Here is a 25187-nt window from a genome sequence, read left to right on the forward strand (position 1 = left end):
GACATGGCTACAGCAAGGTGGGCCTCATTGTTAATCGTACACTAAACAAAAGTGGCAACAGTGACAGCTCGCTGAGACGGGATCTCTATATATTAAATCTATGAAGGTAGGATCCTACAGAAGTGTTAGTATACGCGTTTTTTTTATATACGCGTGCCTCCTCGTGAGGGACAAAACATACGCAATGTGACAGTATGATTGGTCGAATTTATTTGTTGCCCACCATAATCCATACTAAATTTACGATGGGAAACAAATAAAATGTGAGACTGTTACAAGGACAAACAATAATAGCTCTTTCGCTGCTACTCCTACTGAAAGATACATAACATAAGACTATCCGTTCGGTCACTTCCCCCCCACCTTTTATGCCAGATCCAGTTATATACTACATTCATGATGTTTTTATTATAACATAATTATGTTAATAGAATTGGCCCAAAAACTTGTGTTGCATCCAAAGGTTGCATCTTGGTTGCATCGCTTTGCATACAACGAAGTGAATTGTTAGGTTAGGCACACACGAGTAACTTTTGTCAACTATTTTATCTCTCACATCAAGTCTATGGGTAGATTGGGTAGTATGAAAGTGCGAAAGAGACAAAATAAAGTTGCAGAAATAAAAGTTGCTCGTGTATGTTAGCCTTTAGAAGTTGAAATGTTGAAATAAGTTGGCTATTTAAAAAATGCCTTCGTGACTGTCACTGTCACTGTCAAAGTCAAGTCGTCAAACTAAACTCGCGGCGGCACCTTTTTTTATTCGTATTTTGCTTATTTTTATGACACAGTATTTAATTTTAGTATTCAAGTTAAAGATTTAAACTTGTATCGTTATTAGTAGTTTCTTAAGAATAATTTGATATTGGTTAAGTCTATAGCTATAATTAATTAATTATACAAGTTATACGAAATTCGCTCGGTGGCGAACCGGTGGAGCGGTGGGGAAAACAACTTTTAGAAGTTTTTAGTGTATGCTGCGACCTTGGTCATTATCATACTTATCGTGTATTTTACTGGCAACTGTTATTTCGTATCAGATTCGTCTGTTGTCCGATATACTGTGTTTTATCTTTGTGAAACATGGCAGCAGGCGGTCTCTTGAAATCCACAAAATTAACTTGTAAGTATATTTCGGAAATTTAATTTTCTTTTCTTGATATTTTCCCAGATATATATTCTGTTAAATACACATGGGTTTTAATAACATTTACAGTGCACAATCTTTTCTCTTTATAATTAATTTAATAATCTTAAACAAACATTGTACCCAAGTAAGTTTGCCCAGTTGGCACGTATACATAAACATATACATATATTGAACACAGAGCCGGTTATGTCAGGAGGGCGCATAATAATCACGACCCACATACTTATCAATTCTGAATGTGAGGTTGGAGCTTAAATTTATTCTTAAATTACCCGAACATACAAGATTAATTTACATGCATTATAGCTTGTTTAGTTCAGTTGAGAATGTTGGCATTTGAGTAATAATATTTTTTATTCTGAATGACCTTAAAAAAAAAGAATAAAATAAAAAGTATTTTATTCATTTTGAGCAGGTACTAGCATTCTGCCAAGATTTCCATCCAAATATATAAAATACTAGGTGTACCCGTGGCTTTGCTTGGTGAGAATTGGTCTTTGTCATTACCCCTCCTTCCCCATTACTAGTTTGATTGTTATCCCATTATCTGTAATAGCAATAAGCAAGTACAGTCAATGACAAGCACATATATGCCTTAATACAATGGTATAAGGTACATAATTGTATACTGTCTTAGATGTTTAACATGCTTACATAAACACAAGGATGACTTGTGATTTGAGACAATTACTTTTGTTACTTTAACAGTTGTAAATGTTTTACTAAAGATGTCTATTTGCTATACTTCAAAAAAAGCATTATATACATATATGTTTTGTAATTCAAATGTGGTTAAAATGGTTGATTTTTTATTTAGTTACAACTCTGTCCCAACAATTTAAACTTTAAAAAGTGTTAAAAAAAACCGGCCATGTGCGAGGCGGACTCGCGGACATAGGGTTCCATACTATTACGCAAAAAACGGCAAAAAAATCCTGTTTGTTCAATCACTTAAATATTTATTTTATTCTGTTTTTAGTATTTTTTTTTTTCGATGTGGCGCGCGCACTGCAAGCAAGGACCCCGCTAAGGATACTGGCGAGCCTTGCTCATATGCATATCTGTCGCCAGTTTTCCCTTAGTCGCCTTATACGACACCCACGGGACGAGATGGGGTGGTGCTATTCTTTTCAGATGCCGGCACCACACGGCACTGTTTTTAGTATTTGTTATTATAGCGGCAACAGAAATATGTACATCATCTATGAAAATTTCAACTGTCTAGCTATAATGGCAGACAGGCAGATGGACAGAGGGTTCTTAGTAATAGGGTCCCGTTTTTACCCTTTGGGTACGGAACCCTAATAATGAATGTTACATAAGAGACACTCCATGTACTGATTCTTTAGCAAGTTTAGTGTGAAATAAGGGAGTGTAAACTTTCACAATAATTTTTTTTTGACGTGACAACGTCTTATGAATGATGAACACCGGTAGCATGCACGAAAAAGTTTCACGTTGTGGACAGATCTCCATGGTAATGTTGTGGACAGATCTCCATGGTAACGTTATGTAATGTAATGGTAATGTCTTCTTATGACGTTATCATGCAACATTATCGTCCGTAAACCGACTTTACAGACAACCATATTTTTTTCCCAGTATGCTCTCTCCAATCTGCTAAGGCAGCAGCATCACAATGCCGAGCCTTCACGACTCAGCTGACGGAGCAGCAACAGGAGATCCAGACCCTGGCCCGCAACTTCTCTAAGGAGCACCTCAAACCGCAGGCCTCCCAGCTTGATACTAAAGCCAGGTTCCCGTTTGATCTTGTAAGTACACTCCTCATTAGTGTATGGTCAAAGGGACCTAGGTGTTCAAAGATTGCGTATACTCGAAAGCTGAATGCCCTAGACTTGGCCACTGGAGGGCTTGGTCACTTTTTCTTTAAGTATATTACATAAAGTAAGTTTTTCTTTAAGTATTTTCTGTTCCGATTGTTTGTGCTTACGAATAAATCTATTCTATTCTATTCTATTCTATAATTGTGTCAAGTGTGTGTGATTACACAATAGGGTATTTTCCTACTAGTCAAATCAGTTACTTTTTTAGAACTGTCAAAACGATTTGCTAATATGGAATTTATATGAAACATTACATTGTGACGTCACGGTCAACTCACCTACTTTTTATATTTCTATCCGATTTATTAAATAGAAATTGTCTTTAAAAATAACTCCAATCTGTGTTTTTCTAATAATTATCTGGTGCTTTATTTCATGCATAATGTAAAATAATTTATTTTAAATACAGTATAATACCCTATTTACATGAAAAATGTGTATTTTGTTACATTTAAACTAATTCTTATCTGGGATCTATCAGTGTTTATGTTATAACTTTTTGTAGGTACTGTTCATGTCATACCATCTATGGAAAGATTTTTCTTTCAGATAAAAAAACAATCACAAAGATAAGGCCCAACACTGTATTTATGTGTATTACTCGTATGTACATTAAAAACATGAAAATATCAGTTTCAAATAAAAATGGGTATTTTAAGTAATAATACAAACTTTAGTATGCCGATCTTCGAGCAACACCGGCTTCCGACACGTCGGGCCCAAGGCCCAAGCGATATCTTACCGTACAAATCTTTCTGCCATTTTTGGCGGGGGGAAAGGTGCACACAGTCGCACTTCTCACACACTTACATACAAAATCCAATCTGTAATGACGACACAAATACATAGAAAATGACACACGTCAAAGACAAATCTTGCAAACCTCGATCTCTTTTTGTGTACGGACGAGTCACAAGTGTCACAACACGCACACTAACACATTTTCGTCGAAATATTTTATTGTATTCTGACTAATTCTGAGAGATGAGATGTCGGATTTGTCGCTCGACCGATCCGCAATTTGTACTGGGCGAGCAAAATCGATAAATCCAACAATTACATGAGACTAAAATATAATAATTGTGTTTAAATGTAATTAAACGTATGATATGTAAAAAAAATATTACATGTGAAATGTAACACCTTCTTTTTGTAAATTTGATGTCCCCGACCTCTTTTTATAACAAAAAACCGAGCAATTAGGCATTTTTTCTGCTGCTGTGTTCACGCGCGCGTCTCGACTCGGTCTAGTTGAAAATCCGAGCGCAACTAGTTTTATTACCCGCGCTAGATCAGGTGATCTTGTACCTAGGCAGAGGGGAAATAGTGCGAATGCCGCCTCCCTTCCGTGTTGCTCGAAGATGCTAATATTTTGCCGGCATTTCTTTTCAATAAGCTGCTCCTTATAATTCTTATCAGTCATACGTATCTTGAGTATGTACTTATGTAGTGTGATCTGCTGATCTGTATTTCCATTGTCTTGTTTGTTACATAAGCCGTAATCTATTTTCCGATAGATATAATATAATTATATATATTTATATGAAAACGTCTAGAACGAGTTTATAAATATGTACAGATGTTAATTAATATTTTCTTGCTAGATAGCCACGAATACTCTTCGTTTCCCGATATCATGGTTATCTCCCTGAATATGTATATCATGTATATGGGTTTGGGCTTTCTTATCCTATTCCTCCTAGGGGTAGGCCCTAGAAGTACGTAACAATTCCTGCGTATAGGTAAGTTATGTAACGGGAACTACATATTAAATATGCAATTTTCTTCATGTGTTGTAGGTGAAGTGTTCAACTACCTAACAAGTTTTCTAATGGTATCAGACGATTCTTACAAATGAAAAATAATTCAGCTGTCCCCTCTTAACCGCCTAAATTTACCCCTAAAATAAGAAATAAGCAGTTATGAGTAATTTACATTGTTAAAAGTGGTAGTGGTAGTTGCTAGGGGCTATTCATAAATTACGGGGGGTGGGGGGGTCTGGACATCGGATGATGGTAGCATGACGTAGGAGGGAACGGGGTCATTCGAAGCATGATTGTTGGATGATTTTAGGGGGGGGGAGGGGAGCAAATTCGTCAAAAAACGATGACGTAATTTATGGACAGCCCCCTACAACTATTCCAAATTTTAGGAATTATCTACGTCAAATAATCTCTGAGAAAAACGTATATAACCGATTTACAAGACCAAAGTGATCACAAAAGTGACCAAAATCTAGCATGGAACACTAGGAATACGCAAACCGCTGTACTGGCCCCATTCATGCCCCATTCTTATTGCCCGTAAAGCCAGTCCTGTGATATTTATGTCAATGGCGAGAATCTACTTCTATGAACACTTCACCACTGCTAGTTACTCAATATAAATAACAAGAAATTATTCAACTCTGTTTATATTTCAGATAAAGAAGTTAACAAAGTTAGGCCTCATGGGGGCCTGCGTGGACTCCGAGTACGGAGGCCTAGGCCTCGACTACTTATCCCTCGCGCTCGCCGTGGAAGAGATTTCCCGAGGCTGCGCCAGCACCGGCATGATACTTTCAATACATAACTTCCTTTATGCGAACTTGGTTAACGAGAGAGGAACGGAAGAACAGAAGCAGTTGTTTTTGAAGGATTATACGGCGGGCAATATTGGGTGCTTTGCGCTGAGTGAACCAGGTTGGTGTAAAAGATTTAAGAGTCTTTATATTTTTTTTCTTGTCTCAATTAGCTTAAGGAGCCATTTGAGGGTAGATTTTGTTTACTTTTATTTAAATACCTAAAGATACAGAGTATAGTGTACGGTCAATCTTAATTTAACAATCCTCTCCAGGCGCTGGCAGCGACGTAGCCAACATCGGAACCATGGCTCGACGGGACGGTGACCACTGGATCCTGAACGGCAGGAAGAGCTGGGTCACCTCCGCAATAGAGGGCCACGCTACGGCGGTGTTCGCTACCTTCGACCCGGAGCTGCGGCATAAGGGATTGGCTTGTGAGTAGTCTTACTGTTGTATGATCTTTGGACGGTGACCACTGAGTCCTGAACGGCAGGAAGAGCTGGGTCACCTCCGCGATAGAGGGCCACGCTACGGCGGTGTTCGCTACCTTCGACCCGGACCTGCGGCATAAGGGATTGGCTTGTGAGTAGTCTTACTGTTGTATGATCTTTGGACGGTGACCACTGAGTCCTGAACGGCAGGAAGAGCTGGGTCACCTCCGCGATAGAGGGCCACGCTACGGCGGTGTTCGCTACCTTCGACCCGGACCTGCGGCATAAGGGATTGGCTTGTGAGTAGTCTTACTGTTGTATGATCTTTGGACGGTGACCACTGGGTCCTGAACGGCAAGAAGAGCTGGGTCACCTCCGCGATAGAGGGCCACGCTACGGCGGTGTTCGCTACCTTCGACCCGGACCTGCGGCATAAGGGATTGGCTTGTGAGTAGTCTTACTGTTGTATGATCTTTGGACGGTGACCACTGAGTCCTGAACGGCAGGAAGAGCTGGGTCACCTCCGCGATAGAGGGCCACGCTACGGCGGTGTTCGCTACCTTCGACCCGGACCTGCGGCATAAGGGATTGGCTTGTGAGTAGTCTTACTGTTGTATGATCTTTGGACGGTGACCACTGGGTCCTGAACGGCAAAAAGAGCTGGGTCACCTCCGCGATAGAGGGCCACGCTACGGCGGTGTTCGCTACCTTCGACCCGGACCTGCGGCATAAGGGAATGGCTTGTGAGTCCACTGGACGTTTTTCTGCTGTTATTTGATCTCAGACCTAGGCGCCTTGAACGCCTATCCTGTGCGGCGCGTCTTCGTAAACCTCTTGAAAATGGCAAATACAAGTATCTATTAAACACACTTTATAACTTGGTACACAAGATAACTTGGTAAGCGTTGCAGTAGTTTAGTGTAGTGGTGTACATATGTGCAAATTTCAAAATTATCTCGCTTTTGAAGTTATCCCAATGCACCTTACTACGTATTTTCCGATTTATATAATTTAACCTTTGAATTGAATTACATATTCAATAACCTCGGATGTTATTTCCCTATATCTGAGGAGAATATTCATAACGACTGAATGTTCCAGGTTTCCTGGTGCCGCTGGACGCTGAGGGTGTGTTCAGAGGAAACAAGGAACCCCTTATAGGCGTCAGGTATGTTTTACTTGATTTGCACCGGTGTTAGTGTTTCTCTAACATGTTTTCTTTGTTAATGAAATCTATGTTTATACAATGCTATGCTTATGACTTATGATTCAGGAACTAATTATGATTTGGCAAAGTCTTACTACAGTAATAATGCTTATTGCTAAATTCTTCTTTATCTTTCCATTTATTATCTGGGGCTATCCATATGTTATCCACTGAGGCGGAGATGAGAAGTAGACATGCACCAGAAATTCGGTTACTATCTATCCTATCCTATCCTATCCGGCCTATCCGGCCGTTATTTTAACATCCGGCCGGATACCGGATAGTGACCTAATATCCGGCCGGATACCGGATAGTAATTTCGGAGTAAACAAATTGTATTTAAGAAACAGTCACGGTCATAATCGTACTTGTTTATTCTTTTAAAACAATTTTAACATTCCACTCACTTGCACGCGCACTCATTTCTTACCTAGAAATTTGTAGATTTTTGTCCAATGTTAAACCAAGAAACAGTGCTTTATCCTACCATCTCTAAGCATTCATTATTCAAAAGTATCTTAGTATCGACTGGTTTAACATTCGGCAAAGAAAATCTAATGCATTTAGTTTTCTTAGCATTAAGAAGCAAATTGTTCATAGTAAACCAGTTAAGTACATCAACGAGTGTGCTGTTTATTACACTGTAATCGGTAGATTTCCGCTCAACCTTAAAAAGTAATGATGTGTCATCAGCAACAAGAACAATTTCACAAAGATTTTCTACTAAACATGGCAAATCATTTATATAAACCAAAAACAGGAATGGACCCAAAATAGAACCTTGTGGCACTCCTAATTGAACTACAGTTCCGCTAGACCGGGTTTTGTTTACAACAACTGTTTGTGTTCTATTAACAATCGTAATTTCTCTCTTTTGTATCGTCCCCAATCCCCCATGCAAAAGGAGCTTATAAAACAGCAGTGAAGCATGTGTCACAGGGCGGCGACTGCCTGCGACCTCACGCTAGAAGACGTGCGGGTCCCGGCGTCGAGTCTGGTGGGGGAAGCAGGGGAGGGGTTCAAGATAGCCATGGCGCAGTTGGACCAAGGCAGGATTGGTATCGCGGCACACGCTGTCGGTAAGTCTATAGATTCTTCAGCAGTGAAGCGTGTGTAACAGGGCGGCGGTGCCTGCTCTTGTGCCTCACGCTAGAAGACGTGTGGGTCCCGGCGTCGAGTCTGGTGGGGGAAGCAGGGGAGGGGTTCAAGATAGCCATGGCGCTGCTGGACCACGGCAGGATTGGTATCGCGGCGCACGCTGTGGGTAAGTCTATAGATTCTTCAGCAGTAAAGCGTGTGTCACAGGGCAGCGACTGCCTGCGACCTCACGCTAGAAGACGTGCGGGTCCCGGCGTCGAGTCTGGTGGGGGAAGCAGGGGAGGGGTTCAAGATAGCCATGGCGCTGTTAGACCAAGGCAGGATTGGTATCGCGGGGCATGCTGTAGGTAAGTGTATAGATTCTTCAGCAGTGAAGCGTGTGTCACAGGGCGGCGACTGCCTGCGACCTCACGCTAGAAGACGTGCGGGTCCCGGCGTCGAGTCTGGTGGGGGAAGCAGGGGAGGGGTTCAAGATAGCCATGGCGCTGTTAGACCAAGGCAGGATTGGTATCGCGGGGCATGCTGTAGGTAAGTGTATAGATTCTTCAGCAGTGAAGCGTGTGTCACAGGGCAGCGACTGCCTGCGACCTCACGCTAGAAGACGTGCGGGTCCCGGCGTCGAGTCTGGTGGGGGAAGCAGGGGAGGGGTTCAAGATAGCCATGGCGCTGCTGGACCAAGGCAGGATTGGTATCGCGGCGCACGCTGTGGGTAAGTCTATAGATTCTTCAGCAGTAAAGCGTGTGTCACAGGGCAGCGACTGCCTGCGACCTCACGCTAGAAGACGTGCGGGTCCCGGCATCGAGTCTGGTGGGGGAAGCAGGGGAGGGGTTCAAGATAGCCATGGCGCTGTTAGACCAAGGCAGGATTGGTATCGCGGGGCATGCTGTAGGTAAGTGTATAGATTCTTCAGCAGTGAAGCGTGTGTCACAGGGCGGCGACTGCCTGCGACCTCACGCTAGAAGACGTGCGGTTCCCGGCGTCGAGTCTGGTGGGGGAAGCAGGGGAGGGGTTCAAGATAGCCATGGCGCAGTTGGACCAAGGCAGGATTGGTATCGCGGCGCACGCTGTGGGTAAGTGTGTATAAATGTTGTCTGGTCTAATATCTAATTTGAATTGGTCGTCTGTTGGCCAGACTATCGATTCTTGTGATAAGTTATAGTTATAACTTGGTGGAGACGGTGAGATGTCAAAAAGGTCGTTATTCCTTTTATAAGTTTTAAACGAATTTTATATTATACTGAATATTTTTTTAAATTCTTGTATTATTTAACAGGTATTGCACAAGCCGCTTTAGATACGGCGATCAACTACGCTAAGGAAAGGGTAGCGTTCAGCAAAAACCTAACGCGACTCCCCTCGGTGAAGGTACGTTTAATGTTTAGTGGCATCCGCTCAATAATCTATGCATTCTCATACCTTTATCTCATACCCCATACCTCTTTGATGACGAGATCCGTTCAAACTTTCTGTTGAAAAATTTATACTAAGTCAGATGCCGGCTTTTTAGAGGAGGACTGGCGGTCTAGCATGTGATTCAAGGCGGCTAACATGAGTTGAGTTCTCGCGCGCGACTCCATACATCTAGCGCGACTTCAAGTATGGATTCGCGCGCGATACCGCAACTCATGTTAGCCTGGAACCACTTACAAGTGGGTTCGGACTAGAGATTTTTATATGATAAGTTCTTCTAGTATTTGAAACTAATCTAAGTATGTTTGTTATAGGATCGTCTCACAGACATGTGCATCCTAGTAGAATCCGCTCGTCTGCTGACATATCGTGCCGCGACCGACGTCAGCACCAAGAACAGTTCTATGGCGAAGTACGTGGCCGGCCGCAACGCCGCCGCCGTGGCCGACCACTGCGTGCAGATACTCGGCGGCCGCGGGCTGTCCACCAACTACGACGCCGAGCGACACTTCAGGTATGTAATGTAATACTAATGAAGGTTAGCACAGATATTTGTCATTCCAAAGACAATTGGTTGTTAGAAGCAGCAGAAAGAAAAATAGAAAATCATGGATTTGTGGCTTTATTTTACAGAAAACAAAAGAAAAAGGCTAAACTTAGTTTTTTAATAAAGTACCTATACAATTTTGAGAGCAACGAATCTTTTCTCCATAGTTTGCTACACTATGCTTATTCTCATTATCTATGAATCTAGCAGCTATTTATCGGTGGAGGCCAGAAGGGACCGGTCAAATAATATTTGGATAAAAATAACCTACCTACCTACCTTATTATTATATTTCCTAGGGATGCGCGCGGCACGCAGATCTACGGCGGCGTCACGGACATCCAGAAGCGGCTGGTTGGACATTTCCTGCTCAAGGAACACGAAGCACTCTGATACTGTTAGTAACACTTAACTGATCCCATTTAAAACTATAAGGCCCACCCCACACTAGCGTTTCCCGAGCGTCGGCGCCTAGTCAACTGTATGGCTGGCTAGACGACGTAGACGCTAGTGTGTGGTGGCCCTAAGTGCTCGGCTCAGTGGCGAGCGACCAGCGGCGCGTGCAGCGTTGCTCGCACTGACGACTCGCATACGTATGCATTTGTTTCAAATGGACGCCACGCCACGCCGCTTACAGTTCTTAAATATATTTTACAGTACATATGGTCCTATTTTCCCGCACTATTGCGTATGTATGTTTCGTGCGTATGTCAAAAGTTGAAAGGGCCACATGAACTGTAAATCGTTGTACGATACACGTGCGAATAGGTAATTCGTAACTCGTGTCGATTTAAAACACTCCTAAAGGCCTGTCTCCATATTGCGTGGCAAACTATCGAACATTGACTGGCCAATGTTCGATAGTTTGCCACGCAATATGGAGACAGGCCTTTACGAGTTTCCTCTTTTTCGCACTTGTATCGTAAATAACTATTCCGATTCACTTGAAAAAAATGTAGGGCCAGTGACTAATGTATTATACCAGTTCATTCTAATTTCAAATGCATACTATCGTTTAGTCCTTTAACATTTTCATTTTAGTACGTTATGGTCTTGAATCGTCGTGCCATTTTGGATTTAACTAAACCAGATTGTTTAATACAATTTGATCTGAAATGGCTTGATATTTAAAGTCCGTGACTGTAGGGGAGTCCGGGAGACTTGCCACAGATGAGCTATTTTAGTGAAAAAAAGTGCCAAAATCAAATTATTTATGTTATTAGCACTCAAATATTTCCAAACAAGACCTATCCGGACATGACTCATGATATTTTAATTTTGATTTTTTTATCTACATAATGGTTCAAGTTCTGGGCATGTCTCCCGGATTCCCCCTACTTATGACTACATAGTCCCGTGATGTTCCAATCAATGTTAGATCTATGCCGTAATAATATATGCTATAAGCGATCCATAGATTTAAGCGTATTGAATTAATTTCATTCATCATTTAGTGCCTATTTGAAAAAGTGTGAATGTTTGTATCTTTAGAAGTATTGCTATTATATAAGCTAGTCGCAACAGTTACATTACATAGCTGTTATATCTATTTTTGTTAAAGGGTTAAAAAAAAATTGCACTTGTTAAAAATGAACTTATTAAAACACGTACTTATTCTAGTTAACATTCCAAAAATTATGTTATAAAAAATTGTTTGGTATAGAAAATTGTATAAATTGTACAGGGTGTATTATTTTAATATATATGTAATATGTCTTCCAAATTCCAATTCGTTTTAGTCATTTTATAAAAGTCATTTTTTATTGTATAAAAGTTGGTGAATAAATATTTCGTAAGCTATATATGAGAAATATTTGCCAAAAGAAGACAATAATCTTGTAAAATAAATAACTGTGTTCATAAGCATTTGTATTCCAAAATGTTATTGAATATATATCTATTTTTCCCAATATCTTTTTAGTATGATCCAATTCCCGCATCGTATACTTATGTTCGTAACGATAATTTGAGTCGCTTAACTTCAAACTCGGGTAAATCCATCTGTCAAATTATGCGATTTTGGTACTAAGAAATAGTAATAGGGTAGATATTTGCTGAGAGGGTCGAATGGGTTTACCCGAGTTTGAAGTTAAGCGACACATTTTTAATCGAATTCTTTACCCAGAAGGAGGAGGTTCTGTATTCGGTTGTGGCAATTTTTTTATGAACACCAATTACTCCGAGACCCGTGGTCAGATTTGAGTAATTATTTTTTTAGGGTTCCGTACCCAAAGGGTAAAAACGGGACCCTATTACTAAGACTCCACTGTGCGTCCGTCCGTCTGTCTGTCACCAGGCTGTATCTCATGAACCGTGATAGCTAGACAGTTGAAATTTTCACAGGTGATGTATTTGTTGCCGCTATAACAACAAATACTAAAAAGTACGGAACCCTCGTGGGCGAGTCCGACTCGCACTTTTCCGGTTTTTATTTGTTTGAAAGGAGGTACCTCCAAGGTGGTCCCATGTTAATCTTTATTTATTTATTTAATTTGGTCTACGTAAAGTAGCGCAATATTGTGTCAAACTTTACAGAAGTTGATGGTGATAGCGAGTGCCCCTATAGATGTTGTGCCAAAATAGGTTGTCCAGCGCTTGCAAGTCTAGTTACAGCGCCACCTACGAGTACATCAGATAAATTTGCGACAACACTATATTCTTTTCTTTAGTTTGTATGAACAAGGATGATTTAACGTTAACCGGTTGAACCGGTTCCCTAATTTGATTAATCCAACTGCCCCAAATACGCAGAATCTAAAACCATATCTAACGTGGTTAAGCCGATTGTCTCAATTGAGCGTGGTTCCCATTGCGTTATCGCGCGGGATCGTCTGTTCGCGAAGTTAACTAGCGCGAATAAGGCGCGATTCATCTTGTGGGAAATATGCGAGAATAGGTATTGTCCAGCTAAGGATTAGCTGGACAGAAAGGAAGACGAACGAAGAGGTACTGAGCACGGCAGGAGAGAAGAGATGCCTGACACAATAGCTAACAGAAGGGGCAAGATGGTTGGCCACCTGATACGGCACGACAGATTCTTTTTAAATATTCTGGAGGGCAAGATTGATGGGAAAAGACGCAGAGGAAGGCCCAGGCTCCCATATCTCAGCCATATAAAAGAGAGTTTCTGTCGTGTCGTACGAGGGAGTTACAAGGCTGGCCCAGCAAAAAGAAGAGTGGCGATTACTCCACCGACAAGAGCAGAGCTCTTAAATATTGATGAGGTATTGTGCAACAGATTAGGTATAACATAATTTGCCATCGTTTTGGACCGGTCGCAAAAACGTTGATGGCATAGCGGTAGCGTGCGACATTTAAACCGGTGGTGGTAAGTTCGAACCCCGGCTCGTACTAATGAGTTTCTATGAGGTGCGGAATATAATTTGGTATTTACCAGTATCTCACATTTAGGCCTAGTTTCCCTCGAAGTTGGAAGGTCAGTTGGTACCTAAATATAGTCTATCTTTAGGTATTTAAATAAGCCAGTTGAGAGTAGGTGAAAACATTACATGATCAAATAATGTAGGTTAGTCAGGTCGTTCAGTGACAGATCCAGGTGGTTTAGTATTTGGTTGGTTAACCAATAAATGTATAACTACCCGAAAATGTACAAACTGTTTGTTTACTTTTATTTAAATACCTAAAGATTTCGTTAAAAATAGTGGCTTCACCAACGTCTATGATAAGGTGGATTTTGAAGCGATCACAAACCGTTTGCAATATAAACGAACGTCTTTATAAACGAGAGTTCGTGTTTCATAAAATTCAAGAATATCTACCCCTGTAGGTATACGGAAGCACCAGGCGCGCGCTTTCGCGTTATCAGTGGAATTCAGCCTATTTACCTAACCAATAGCTAATGACGGTAATTCGTAATGTTGTCATTAGATCCCGGCACTCGCCGCGGCTCGCGTTACACGGCTCATTTTACACACCACTGCCACAAGCATCTAACCATTTGTAGATCTTATTGCATTGAGATAAGGTGCAAAAACGAATACATATTAATGAACTTGATCGTCTATTGCACGGTAGCCTATGAATCCTACGATACATGATGGTCATTGAATCTACGCGACTGACGCGCTCCGGTCCTGTTATTGTTTAGAAATTCTCATCAATATCTTGTTATGAAGTGTTTTAGATCGGCTTCCGGAATTTGCTTAATAAATGGATCATGTTTGTGTATATGTGTACCGTAGAACACTCACCAGTTCCCCTTAATCCAACAATTCCAACATTATCTATCGTCTGCGTCATTTTCAGCAATGTACACACCCGATACAAAGATAAGGCCACGATAAAGAACCTTATCATTCCACCTCGATCGAAAGTCGAACGCGCATGCCGCGCCGCGAATTAAAAAAAACAATGCGCGCCAAAATATATTTGACGTTTTACTTTTTTATTTTTAAATTTACAAGTGGCCAGGATTCCGTTACGGAAAAGGAGAATGTAATCAAATTGTGTGCTGTTTGCACGTGCAGTGAGATACCTGAAATCGATGGTACGGATTTGGTGTTCAATATACAATGTTCGGAGCTGGACGCGATTGAAAATGTCCCGGATTTGGATAAAATCGAGTGGCCGGAGAATCCTAACGGTCTGAAAGTGTCCGCGGCGTTTGAAGGTTTAGGCCTTTCGACTCTGAGCAAGTAAGTACAATTTAAAAAGTATCACTTGTTTTGCCTTGGTCGCTTATCGTTATTTACTAGTCCTTTAGGGCTCGTTTCGTTGTTTACTCGATGATAACTTTTATGCAAGTACCTATTATTTACAAATCATGAAATATACATTTACGATTATAATGTAGAGTTACATTGTTATTTGATCTTTTTAGTAGGTTTTTTGGTTTACTTATATAGGTACCTATATGTAGACAATTAAGACAATCGGTACCTACGAAAAAGCATATCCATACCGGTTATACAGACGACGAGGAACTTGTTGCGACTGTTGAACAAAAAAAGGTTTAATTGGTTTGAATCGTGACCGATATATTTCATTGTTAGGTTTAATAACAGGCTAGATAATTTAGGGACTATCATTGCTTATAACAAGTCTTATTTCACAACTTACTATTTTATTAAAACGATTGACAGCCAGTAAGGAATCTTATCATAGACTTTAATAGATATAAAGTGCACAGTAAAGATGTAAAACGTATTATTAATCGAGTAGATAAAAATAAAGCACCGGGAAGTGATCTCGTACGTATGTCCGACCTCAAGCTTATTGTAGATAAAGTTAGTCCAGTCATAGCCAAATTTATCAACTTGTCAGTAGCTCAGCACAAATATCCTAACAAGCTTAAAGAATCGTTAGTTCGTCCAATCCATAAAAAGGGTGATCGTAAAGTATATTCCAACTATAGACCAATATCCATTCTCTCTAGTATAGATAAAATAGTCGAAAAATGTATAATTAATCAAACCAGCTCTTTTCTACAAAAACATAGTATATTAAATGATAGTCAACATGGTTTCCAAAAAAATAAAAGCACCGCCACTCTCCTCTCCAAATTCACTGACGAAATAAACACTTACTTAGGAGATAAAAAAATAGTTGTAGCGATATTTTATGATTTTAAAAAAGCATTCGACACCTTAGAAATCGATACCCTTTTAAATGGAATGGACGAGTGTGGTGTGGGGCAGCCACTGAACTGTTGGTTCCGTGACTACCTCACATCACGATCATATCGCGTCAAAATTGGTGACGACCTAAGCGATGAAACACAGGTGCAATGCGGAGTACCTCAAGGCTCGGTATGTGGGCCGGTGTGCTACCTCATGCATGTTAACAGTTTGTGTGGAGTTATACAAAATTGTTCTGCATATATGTTCGCTGACGATCTTTGCACCTTACGTGCCGGAACCAATCTCACTGATATATGTCATCTGGTTCAACAGGACATAGATTCAATAGTTAAATGGTCACACGATAATGGCATTATATTGAATTCTGATAAGACAAAACTACTCATTATACAATCACCTTATATATGCACCGTAGAAACTCCTTTGCCTATGTATACTCACAGTTTTACTTGTTTCCACGATAAATTAAAAGCTTGTCAATGCAAACCTATAGAAAAAGTTGATTGTGTAACATATCTGGGAGTCAAAATAGATACCGCATTCTCTTGGCAACAACATATAGACCATATCTGTAGTAAATTAAGAATTCTCTTAGGTAGATTTTATCACTTAAGCTATAAAGTACCTAATAACATACTGAAATGTTTATATTTTGCAATAGTTGAGTCTGTATTGAGCTATGCACTTCATTGCTATGGTCTTACTTTTAAATCATACATAGATAAATTAGAAGCACTACAAATTAGATTCCTAAAACTACTCGTAAATAAGAAAACCAGAAACAGCTGTAAAAACGATTATTATAAACTATTCAAAATTTGCAAAATACTACCAGTTAGTTTAAAGCACAAATTCCTTCTAGCAGTTAACAACCATGGCAATGAAGAGCATAACACAATACTAATAGAACATAAGCATAAAACAAGGGCAGTAACTGCGCGAAAATTTGAAGTCCCCCGGGTTAGTAACTATTTTGGTGACAGAACTCTTAGGAAAAGAGTTCCGTATTTCCTGAATAGTCTACCCGAGAACATTCGTCATGAGCCAAATAAAAATAAGTTTAAAAGCGCCCTAAAACTGTACCTATTGCAAACACTTAAGTGACAGTTGCACATGTGCAAGTGCCACTAAGTGTTTAGATGTAAAAGATTTAATAATAATTTAAAATTAGTACACAATTAAATACATGTGTATGTAGAGACTCTTACCTGCAGGCAAACTGTAAATACAGTTTTGCAGGGACCTGTTCTATTATATGTTCTGTACTGTGTGTTAATAATAATAAATAAATAATAAATAAAAAATAATAATAATTTGTGGTTTTAATAGGTAACAATTATGGAATTATTATGACATGGTTGAAAACAGGACGACACACTATAGGTACATTTCGCCGTTCTTCAATATTGTCCTTCGAACCGAACTTCTTGTAAATAATACACATTAAAAGAAGGAAATAAGATGTATTTATGTCACGATCTGAACAAATTGACATACTTACTTATAAAAAATACAGTAGGTATAGATGAGTCAAACATTTCACAATGCAACTAGATTAAAAGTGTTATCTTTACACAATGTTGTCAACAATCATGATCATCAAAGACGTATCCACCATAGAAATAATATAATTTTACACCTTTTCAGTTAACTACTAGGGGAGTATTCAGGCGTTAATAAATAGACTCTCAATACAAGATATCTGATAATCTAATAGCGCTGATAGTGTGAGTCCGAAGCTATTTTAAACACCAGTTGATTCACATGTGAATTAAATCATTAAGTGTTAAGTATCTCCTCCGGGATTTACCCCACTTCACTTTGAAGCTCTCTTTTCGTCAAAGAAATATCTTATTTTAGATTAAATGTTCCAATCTTTAGATATTAAATAGATGGTTTCTGCCGTTTCTTACATTAATTCTATCGACTTAAAACTCATATCATATCATATCATATCATATCATTTATTCAGTAATAGTCATACATTGTCATTTATATATACAATTCACTGCATGAACTAAGGATAATATAGAATTAACTAAAAAAATTACATGTCAATTTGCATAATAAAAGATGGAATGTTCATATTTTTATATAAGTAAAAAATTAATAAATGTCAGGTCTTATTGCTCTCGTTAATAAACTCATTTAGGGAGTAATAGGCCTTCCGAACCAATAAACATTTCAAGCGCGAGTTAAAACCCGAAATGGTGTTCATGTTCTAGCCTTTTATTGAATTACATTCTGTATCTATTAGTTAAGGCGAAGTTATGCACTGAATGCGAAATAAGGGTACGTAGTTTGACCAACCCTTACTTACAAAGAATTGCAGCATTCATAATTGTATTTGATTTAATTGCGAGATATCCGGTTCGAAGGATCATCATCTAAATAAAAAAATTAAACTTGCATTACTGGCCTGCTTCTCAGTGCTTTTCTTCGCAAATTTCCTAATGATTTTCGATGCAAGGTGAATGTCCCAAGTTATCTGCCGGTTTGTTTGCCCTCCTGTCTTTCATCAATCTAATTTAATCACATCAAGCGTTAACGTGTTATGTTTGCGGTTGGCCGCAATTGTATTTTTAAACTATAGACTTTTTTCTCATTCAACATACTAGTTGATCAATGAACTATAAGATCAAAGAGCGACAAACAAATATCCCGACGTAGCGGACGAAGTGTTGAAATGATTAGGGTTCTGGACACACCTTTACATTTGAGTAAGTATAACGGCGAGTGCACCTAGGTGATTTTGTGATTGTAGTGATTTCACATACATACCTAATATACCTATATTATTCACATTCGCGCGTAAAATCTGTAGTACACTCATAATCCAAAGAACTGCAGTGAAAGCATCAAAAGAACCTTGTCAATTTAACAGATTTAACCCATTTTTCAAAGTTGCAATTGTCTCACTACTGTTACCTGTTTTAGTAAAAGTCGCTCTTGTTAGTGAAGTATAGGCAGAGAGAATCATACCTAGATACCTACTGTCATTATCTTATGCCAGTATTATAACCCCAAAAATAGGGATGAATAGGATAGATAAATAGGCTGCTTTTTCTACTTAAATGATAAAACTTGTTTGCCAGACTATAAACCATAATTTGACAAGACCCAAGCCATCCATCATAGCTTCACGCGACATTTTGCAGGAAACGACCGAGATTATCCAATGTCAGTCGTTAGGCATTAAAATGATGAGACGGGGGCGTTTTTTATAGCTAAATAACTCGCCTACTTGTAGACAATAGGAAAGAATGTCGGTTTGATTAACCAAGTGTATGTATTAAATGCTAATTTTGTTCTGAATATTTGCGGACTGCAGGCTTTAGTGTGTAAATGCTAAGTTTAGCTGAATGCTAATAATTTATACAAATAAATGAGACACTTAAAAGTAATTAGGTATGAAGTTTTAAAAAAATTATTATATTCAGTTAAATTGCATCTTTAGAACACCCGTATATATTTAGGTAATTAACACCAAAAACTACTGCTTTATCTCGTTAATAAGGTTTATTTGGTCAACGATGATACCTCGATATATGACGTATGAATAAAGGCAGATTTGAAACTTTGCCTTAAGTAGACCATCAGAGTGCCTAGTCGGCATCCAATAAATGGATTGTGAAACCTACTCGTACATACATAAATTGGTCTTGCACTTACCCAATCTACGAGTAAAATACGTATTTACTTTATAGGCTCACCAAAAATATTCGTAGGGAAAACGAAGCTAATTTTTTTTGCTTATCTTTTCTTTATAAGCCTCAATAGAACTACTCTGACTGAAAATTAGACAAGCTGATGGTAAGAAACGATTTCTATGGATGCTCCTCTATACTGTATTCAAATACCTTTATTATTACCGTATATCCAATAGTATATGTACGCGTCGCATGTTTAGTGCTATGCTAGTAAATGCTTGCTTAGTGCTACTCTAAAAGATCTCTTCTTGAAATGAGGATATGATTCACAACAGACCGTGGTAGAAATATATAAGTAGGTACCTTGAAACGTAATTTGTATCTAGATTTATGTCTTGACTAGGTCTTTTTTGATTATGCATTAGGTAAACTTTCTACAAATTTATTTCAGGCTACCATCGAATACACAAGTAGAAACCCTGCGTTTCAGCAACAACGCGATTCAAACATACTGGCCCGACCCTTTCAGCGAGGTTCCTAATTTGAAAAAGCTATCGCTATCCCAAAACGACCTAACAGAAATCACTCCCGACCTTTTCACGAAGATACGAGCTTTAGAAGAATTAGATTTGTCCTATAACAAGCTAGCTGATTTTAATACATTGGATTTTAAGTCTTTAGCTCACGTGAGAAGGTTGAATTTGCAAAGTAATCAATTAAAGAAAATACCAGTCCGTGCTTTAGAGCCGATGTCCGCTTTAGAAGACTTGGATTTGAGTAAGAATGGCATATACGACGTTTTACTGCAGAGAGTCGATGGGAACACTATGAAGGGTTTGAAGCGGCTCAATCTAAACGGGAACCGAATAAGATCTATAGTTAGGGATTCCTTCCCCACTGATAACAGCATGTAAGTAATTTTGCCTAAAGAAAAACTTTTAATATATGCTGATATTTTTTTACGTAATTATTAGGACTCAATTCTAAATTATACTTTGTATTTTACAGTGAACTCCTCGACCTCTCAAACAACGTAGTCGAGATGGTAGAACCAGATTCATTCTCCACCTGCACGAGCCTACGCGAACTGAACCTTGCGCAGAACAACATAACGTTCACTTTCGCACTGCCGCCATCTCTCCAGATCGCCATCCTGAAGATCAACACGTTGTATCATTGGCCATCGTTCCCTAGTGGGATTACGTACATAGATCTATCATATAATAGGTTGTCGGATATGTATGATGAGATTGAAGCTAAATTCGAAAATTTAGAGGTTGGTATAATTGTTTAATTTATATTTAATTTATAATTAAAACTTTGGTTAATTAAAAGTCCAATTTGTCTCATTTCTTATCTGTAATGGCGATTATTTTACATTTAATAACACTAGCTCGTCTATAAACACCTCATAAACGCAAAAGTGCTGATGAATTGATGATACTTGAAACTTAAATCTTAACACTTTCACTGCCAAGAACACTTATGTGTGTTCATTTTGTTAAGGCACCTACATAAACCAACATGAATTGAGTCTAGTTAATTGGATATCTATAGTTGCGAAAACGATAGTCTTTTGTTCTGTTAGGTTGTATGCATGATCACTGAATAAGTTTGCCCCAGACTAGAATGCCATATGACATTACACTGTGAAAATGAGTATGATAAACTAAGCTTGAGTCAAAGAATCAATATACATTAAATACTTATAATACTTATTTCATTTCAGGTATTAAACATCGCTGGCAACCAGATAAAAGAACTCAACATCGAGAAAAAACTACCCAAACTATTCAGCTTAGACATCGCCTATAATCAATTCACCGAAATACCAAAGAGTTTAAGCAGACAAAACCTGCCTAATTTAGAAGAACTACGATTAGATGGCAACCCTTTAGAAAGTGTATATTTTAAAAACATAATAGCTGTAAAGAGTTTATACATGAATGATATGGTTAAGTTGGTAGTAGTCGATGATAAAGCTTTTAGTAATGTGGTTGGTCGCGGGATAGATGGGAGCGATGAGAACTGTTTCTCACTCTTTCTGTCTAACTGTCGGCATTTGAGCGAGATAAGGGATGGAGCGTTTGATGCTACAACGTTGTGTATGGTAAGTCTTTTTTAAACAAAACTAAAATCACGTAATTTTTACCGAAAGAGCATCCACGACAGGGAACTTAAAAAGCTGAGTTGAGTTGTGTAATGAATATACAACGAAGCAGCAGCATGTTTCATAGTAAATATCGCTGCAATCCTTGCTTAGATGGATTTTTGATAACTTAGTTGGCTATAGCTATAGCAATTGTCTTGGACTGGCAGAAGATCGTATAGGATCAAATCTTGCTCTCTGCCTATTACCACTACCATTTTTAGGGTTCCGTACCCAAAGGGTTAAAACGGGACCCTATTACTCCACTGTCCGTCTGTCTGTCACCAGGCTGTATCTCATGAACCGTGATAGCTTGACAGTTGAAATTTTCACAGATTATGTATTTCTGTTGCCGCTATAATAACAAATACTTAAAAGTACGGTCCGGTTTTTTAACTGTAATTTAAAGAATGTAACGTGATGACTTCCAACTTGTAAATAGTTTTAGATAACATTCGATAACCATAAAAAAACAAACAATTTTTCTTCTCAGTTGGACGTAAGCAAGAACAACCTAACGCGCCTCTCGAAGGATCTTCTAGACTGGTCCACCATCTCCGAGGGCATTGACCTCCAGCACAACCCGTGGGACTGCGCCTGCGACCTGCAGTGGTTCCTTGATGACCTGCTCCCGCAGATGTATGTGAAGCATTCCAGGCTGTTGGCAGAGCTTAGGTGAGTGAGGTCCTTTGACCCAAATAGGTTTTTTGACGTGATAACGTCTTAAATCGATGAACACCGGTAGCATGCACGAAAAAGTGCCACGTTGTGGACGGATCGCCATGGTAACGTTGTGGACAAATCTCCATGGTAACGTTACGTAATGTAATGGTAATGTTTTCTTATGACGTTATCACGCAAAATTGTCGTCCGTAAACCGACTTTACAGACAACCATATTTCTTTTATATAATAGGAAGCAAACGAGCACACGATCCGCTCGATGGGACGCAGTTGTCGCCGCCCATGGACATAAGCAACATCAGAGGAGTCACTTATGCGTTGCTGACCTTTGAGAACCCTAAATACCTACTTCTTGAAGAATCCCATGTCACAGCGCAAGGGCAAGGTTCCTCACTAAAATGGTTCTTCGAAACTTTGACTCGGTTACATCCTTTAACAAGACCCCTTGGTCCATCGAACCGAGTAGGCTCATCACTAAAGTTGTCCTTCGAACTGAGTACGCTAATCTGATCGCTGCTGGAGTCATCCTTTGATCCGCATAATCTCAGGAATAAATTGGTCCTTCGAACCGGATAGGTTTATAAGATAGTATTATCTAGTCGATTCTTGCGAACCGATGCAGTTATCACTCGAGTGGTCTTTCGAGCCAGATATATATTTATCACTAAACTATTCCTTTTTTAAACCGGATAGGTTCATCACTAGTGGTCCTCTAAACCAGATGCACTTTACACTCGAGTGCTCCGCGAATCAAATATACCTCACTACAGAGTAGAGTGGTTATTCCAACAGAGCCAATCATTCAAGTGTATACTTATACTTCCGACCCGAATTTTCTGCTCAGTGGTGATGATTACGGGTTACCTAGTAGCATGTTCTATTTTATTTACGAAACATAAAATAAAGTAAATAACATTATTCCAGATGCGGCTCTCCTCGCGCGCTAGAGGGGCTCCGCCTGGTGCACTGGTACAACTGGACTGAGAAGGCCTTCTGCGGGGACAATTACATGCACAGCACTTATTTCGTAAGTCAAAACATTCAACAAGTGTTACATTAACAATGAACACCACCGACCGACCGAAAGAGCAATTTTGACTACAAACTTCCATGAAACTCGGAATTATACATTCAAACGGGGCCAGGCGTGGCTCACTCTGCGATTTCGTTGTGTCGATACAAGTGCATGCCCTACACCAATTTTGATGTCTAGCCATAGTAGTTGCCGCGCACCACTACGGAACGGACGCATGCTCGCGCTTGCGCCACATACCGGTCATATCTGTCGTAATAGACGCGTGTTGTTAGAGAGTGAACCTTCTGTACCTAGTACTATTATCATGTTTTTTGATTCGAAGAGTTGCTTGACTTGTTTCGCCCCGTAACGAGGAGGTTTATCAAGAGACACACGCGTTAGTTTACCTATGTAGTCTGCGTCGGATCCGCTTTAGTAAATTTATTATGTCAATTGACAGTTTCTTAAATTTCTCGAGTCCAGCCTGTCTGTTTTCTGAGTATGTTGAGGCAATCTTCTGAATACCTCGCTACTGTCGTTCCCAAGCACAAGATCGAGACATTATTATATCGCCAATAAATACTTTTAACTCTCAAATGCGGACGTCACCTTTTCCATAGGTTTTGAACCTTATCACAAACAGATAAAGTTCAAAATAAAATGGTAAATTTATTCCCCTTGCCCTAACTTGAACGACTTTCCTTTCAGCTTCAACCATCGACCGAACATGTCCCAACCATCAGCCGCCTCGGCGTCATACTGGGCTGCTGCGTCATAGTATCCCTGCTCATAGCCATAGCGCTATCCGTGTACTTGGTGAAGAGTAGGAAGAGGTACCGAGTGAGACAGGCGGCGCTGAAGAGAAAGAGACAGAGCGCGTATGACGCCAGGAATAGTAAGGAGCAATTTAAGGCGTTGAATAAAGCGTAGTTTTGATAGATGAGGTACTTATTGCAGAAGTTTGAGGTGCCCTGAGAGTAGTTTACCGAACTGTGAGGATTTTCTAATATCTTTTTTTTAAATTATTATATACTAAAATAACAGTTACAATCTAGCTGTTACCAAATTTTTCCTATAACTGTCATTTTTAGTACAAAACAAGATAGATTGAGTAGTTTATCAGCCGGCGTCATACTGGGCTGCTGCGTCATAGTATCCCTGCTCATAGCCATAGCGCTATCCGTATACTTGATGAAGAGTAGGAAGAGATATCGAGTGAGACAGGCGGCGCTGAAGAGAAAGAGACAGAACGCATATGATGCCAAGAATAGTAAGGAGCAATTTAAAGCGTTGAACAAAGCGTAATTTGTATGTATTGATATCATATGTTTTGGAGTTAATAGTCCGTCCGTTTTTCTAAGATCAAGTAGGTACGTCATAGTAAATGTATGGCGAACTTGATCTTAGAAATCGGATAGGCTATACCGAAGGTAAATAATTAATGCACTGTCCACCGCTAAACGTTAAGTGTTATGGTACTAATTACTTATAAAAGTGCGCTACGAGGGAAAGTGTATAGAAGCCTTACGCTATGGCCTGTATAATTTATAATAATTATACAGGCCATAGCGTAAGGCTTGTATACACTTTTCCTAGAAGCCTTACGCTATGGCCTGTATTATCGTTAATTTAGTAAGATTAGTCTGTAAATAAATAAGTCATAGTATAGACAAAATAAGTGTATGAGCTAATTGAGCAATATTTATTTTTGTATAGATATTTTCTGTAAATAAAGACAATTAGCGTTTAGGTGTATAAAACTTAAGATTAGAAATATTTTATGTGGACATACTAATACCGAGATAAAATAGAGTTAGCTTCAAACCAAAATAATACAATTAT

At 39.3% G+C, this 25187-nt stretch overlaps 2 protein-coding genes across 3 annotated transcripts; both read left to right on the forward strand.

Annotated features, from left to right (window-relative positions):
• The first annotated feature begins 743 nt into the window (after positions 1 to 743).
• LOC134791718 (short-chain specific acyl-CoA dehydrogenase, mitochondrial-like) lies at positions 744 to 11055 on the forward strand. Of its 2 annotated transcripts, none has more exons than XM_063762836.1 (9): positions 744 to 1120; positions 2750 to 2919; positions 5414 to 5672; positions 5827 to 5988; positions 7087 to 7153; positions 8120 to 8271; positions 9565 to 9656; positions 10016 to 10215; positions 10548 to 11055. In XM_063762836.1, exons 1-9 carry the CDS (start codon positions 1081 to 1083, stop codon positions 10639 to 10641), a joined length of 1236 nt encoding a protein of 411 aa, XP_063618906.1. In that variant the 5' UTR covers positions 744 to 1080; the 3' UTR covers positions 10642 to 11055. The 2 variants fall into 2 exon arrangements, with proteins under 2 accessions (XP_063618906.1, XP_063618907.1); XM_063762837.1 differs by having other exon boundaries at positions 745 to 1120; positions 8132 to 8271; positions 10548 to 11054.
• A 3219-nt stretch (positions 11056 to 14274) lies between these two features.
• Positions 14275 to 24520, forward strand: LOC134791665 (toll-like receptor 6). The gene is made up of 7 exons (XM_063762749.1): positions 14275 to 14903; positions 19950 to 20408; positions 20507 to 20774; positions 21228 to 21608; positions 22141 to 22322; positions 23255 to 23357; positions 24054 to 24520. The coding sequence occupies exons 1-7, from the start codon at positions 14593 to 14595 to the stop codon at positions 24273 to 24275; spliced, it is 1926 nt and encodes a 641-aa protein (XP_063618819.1). The 5' UTR covers positions 14275 to 14592; the 3' UTR covers positions 24276 to 24520.
• The last annotated feature ends 667 nt before the right edge of the window (positions 24521 to 25187 follow it).

The sequence above is a fragment of the Cydia splendana genome, chromosome 6 (genome assembly GCF_910591565.1).
Source record: "Cydia splendana chromosome 6, ilCydSple1.2, whole genome shotgun sequence".
Taxonomy (NCBI): domain Eukaryota; kingdom Metazoa; phylum Arthropoda; class Insecta; order Lepidoptera; family Tortricidae; genus Cydia; species Cydia splendana.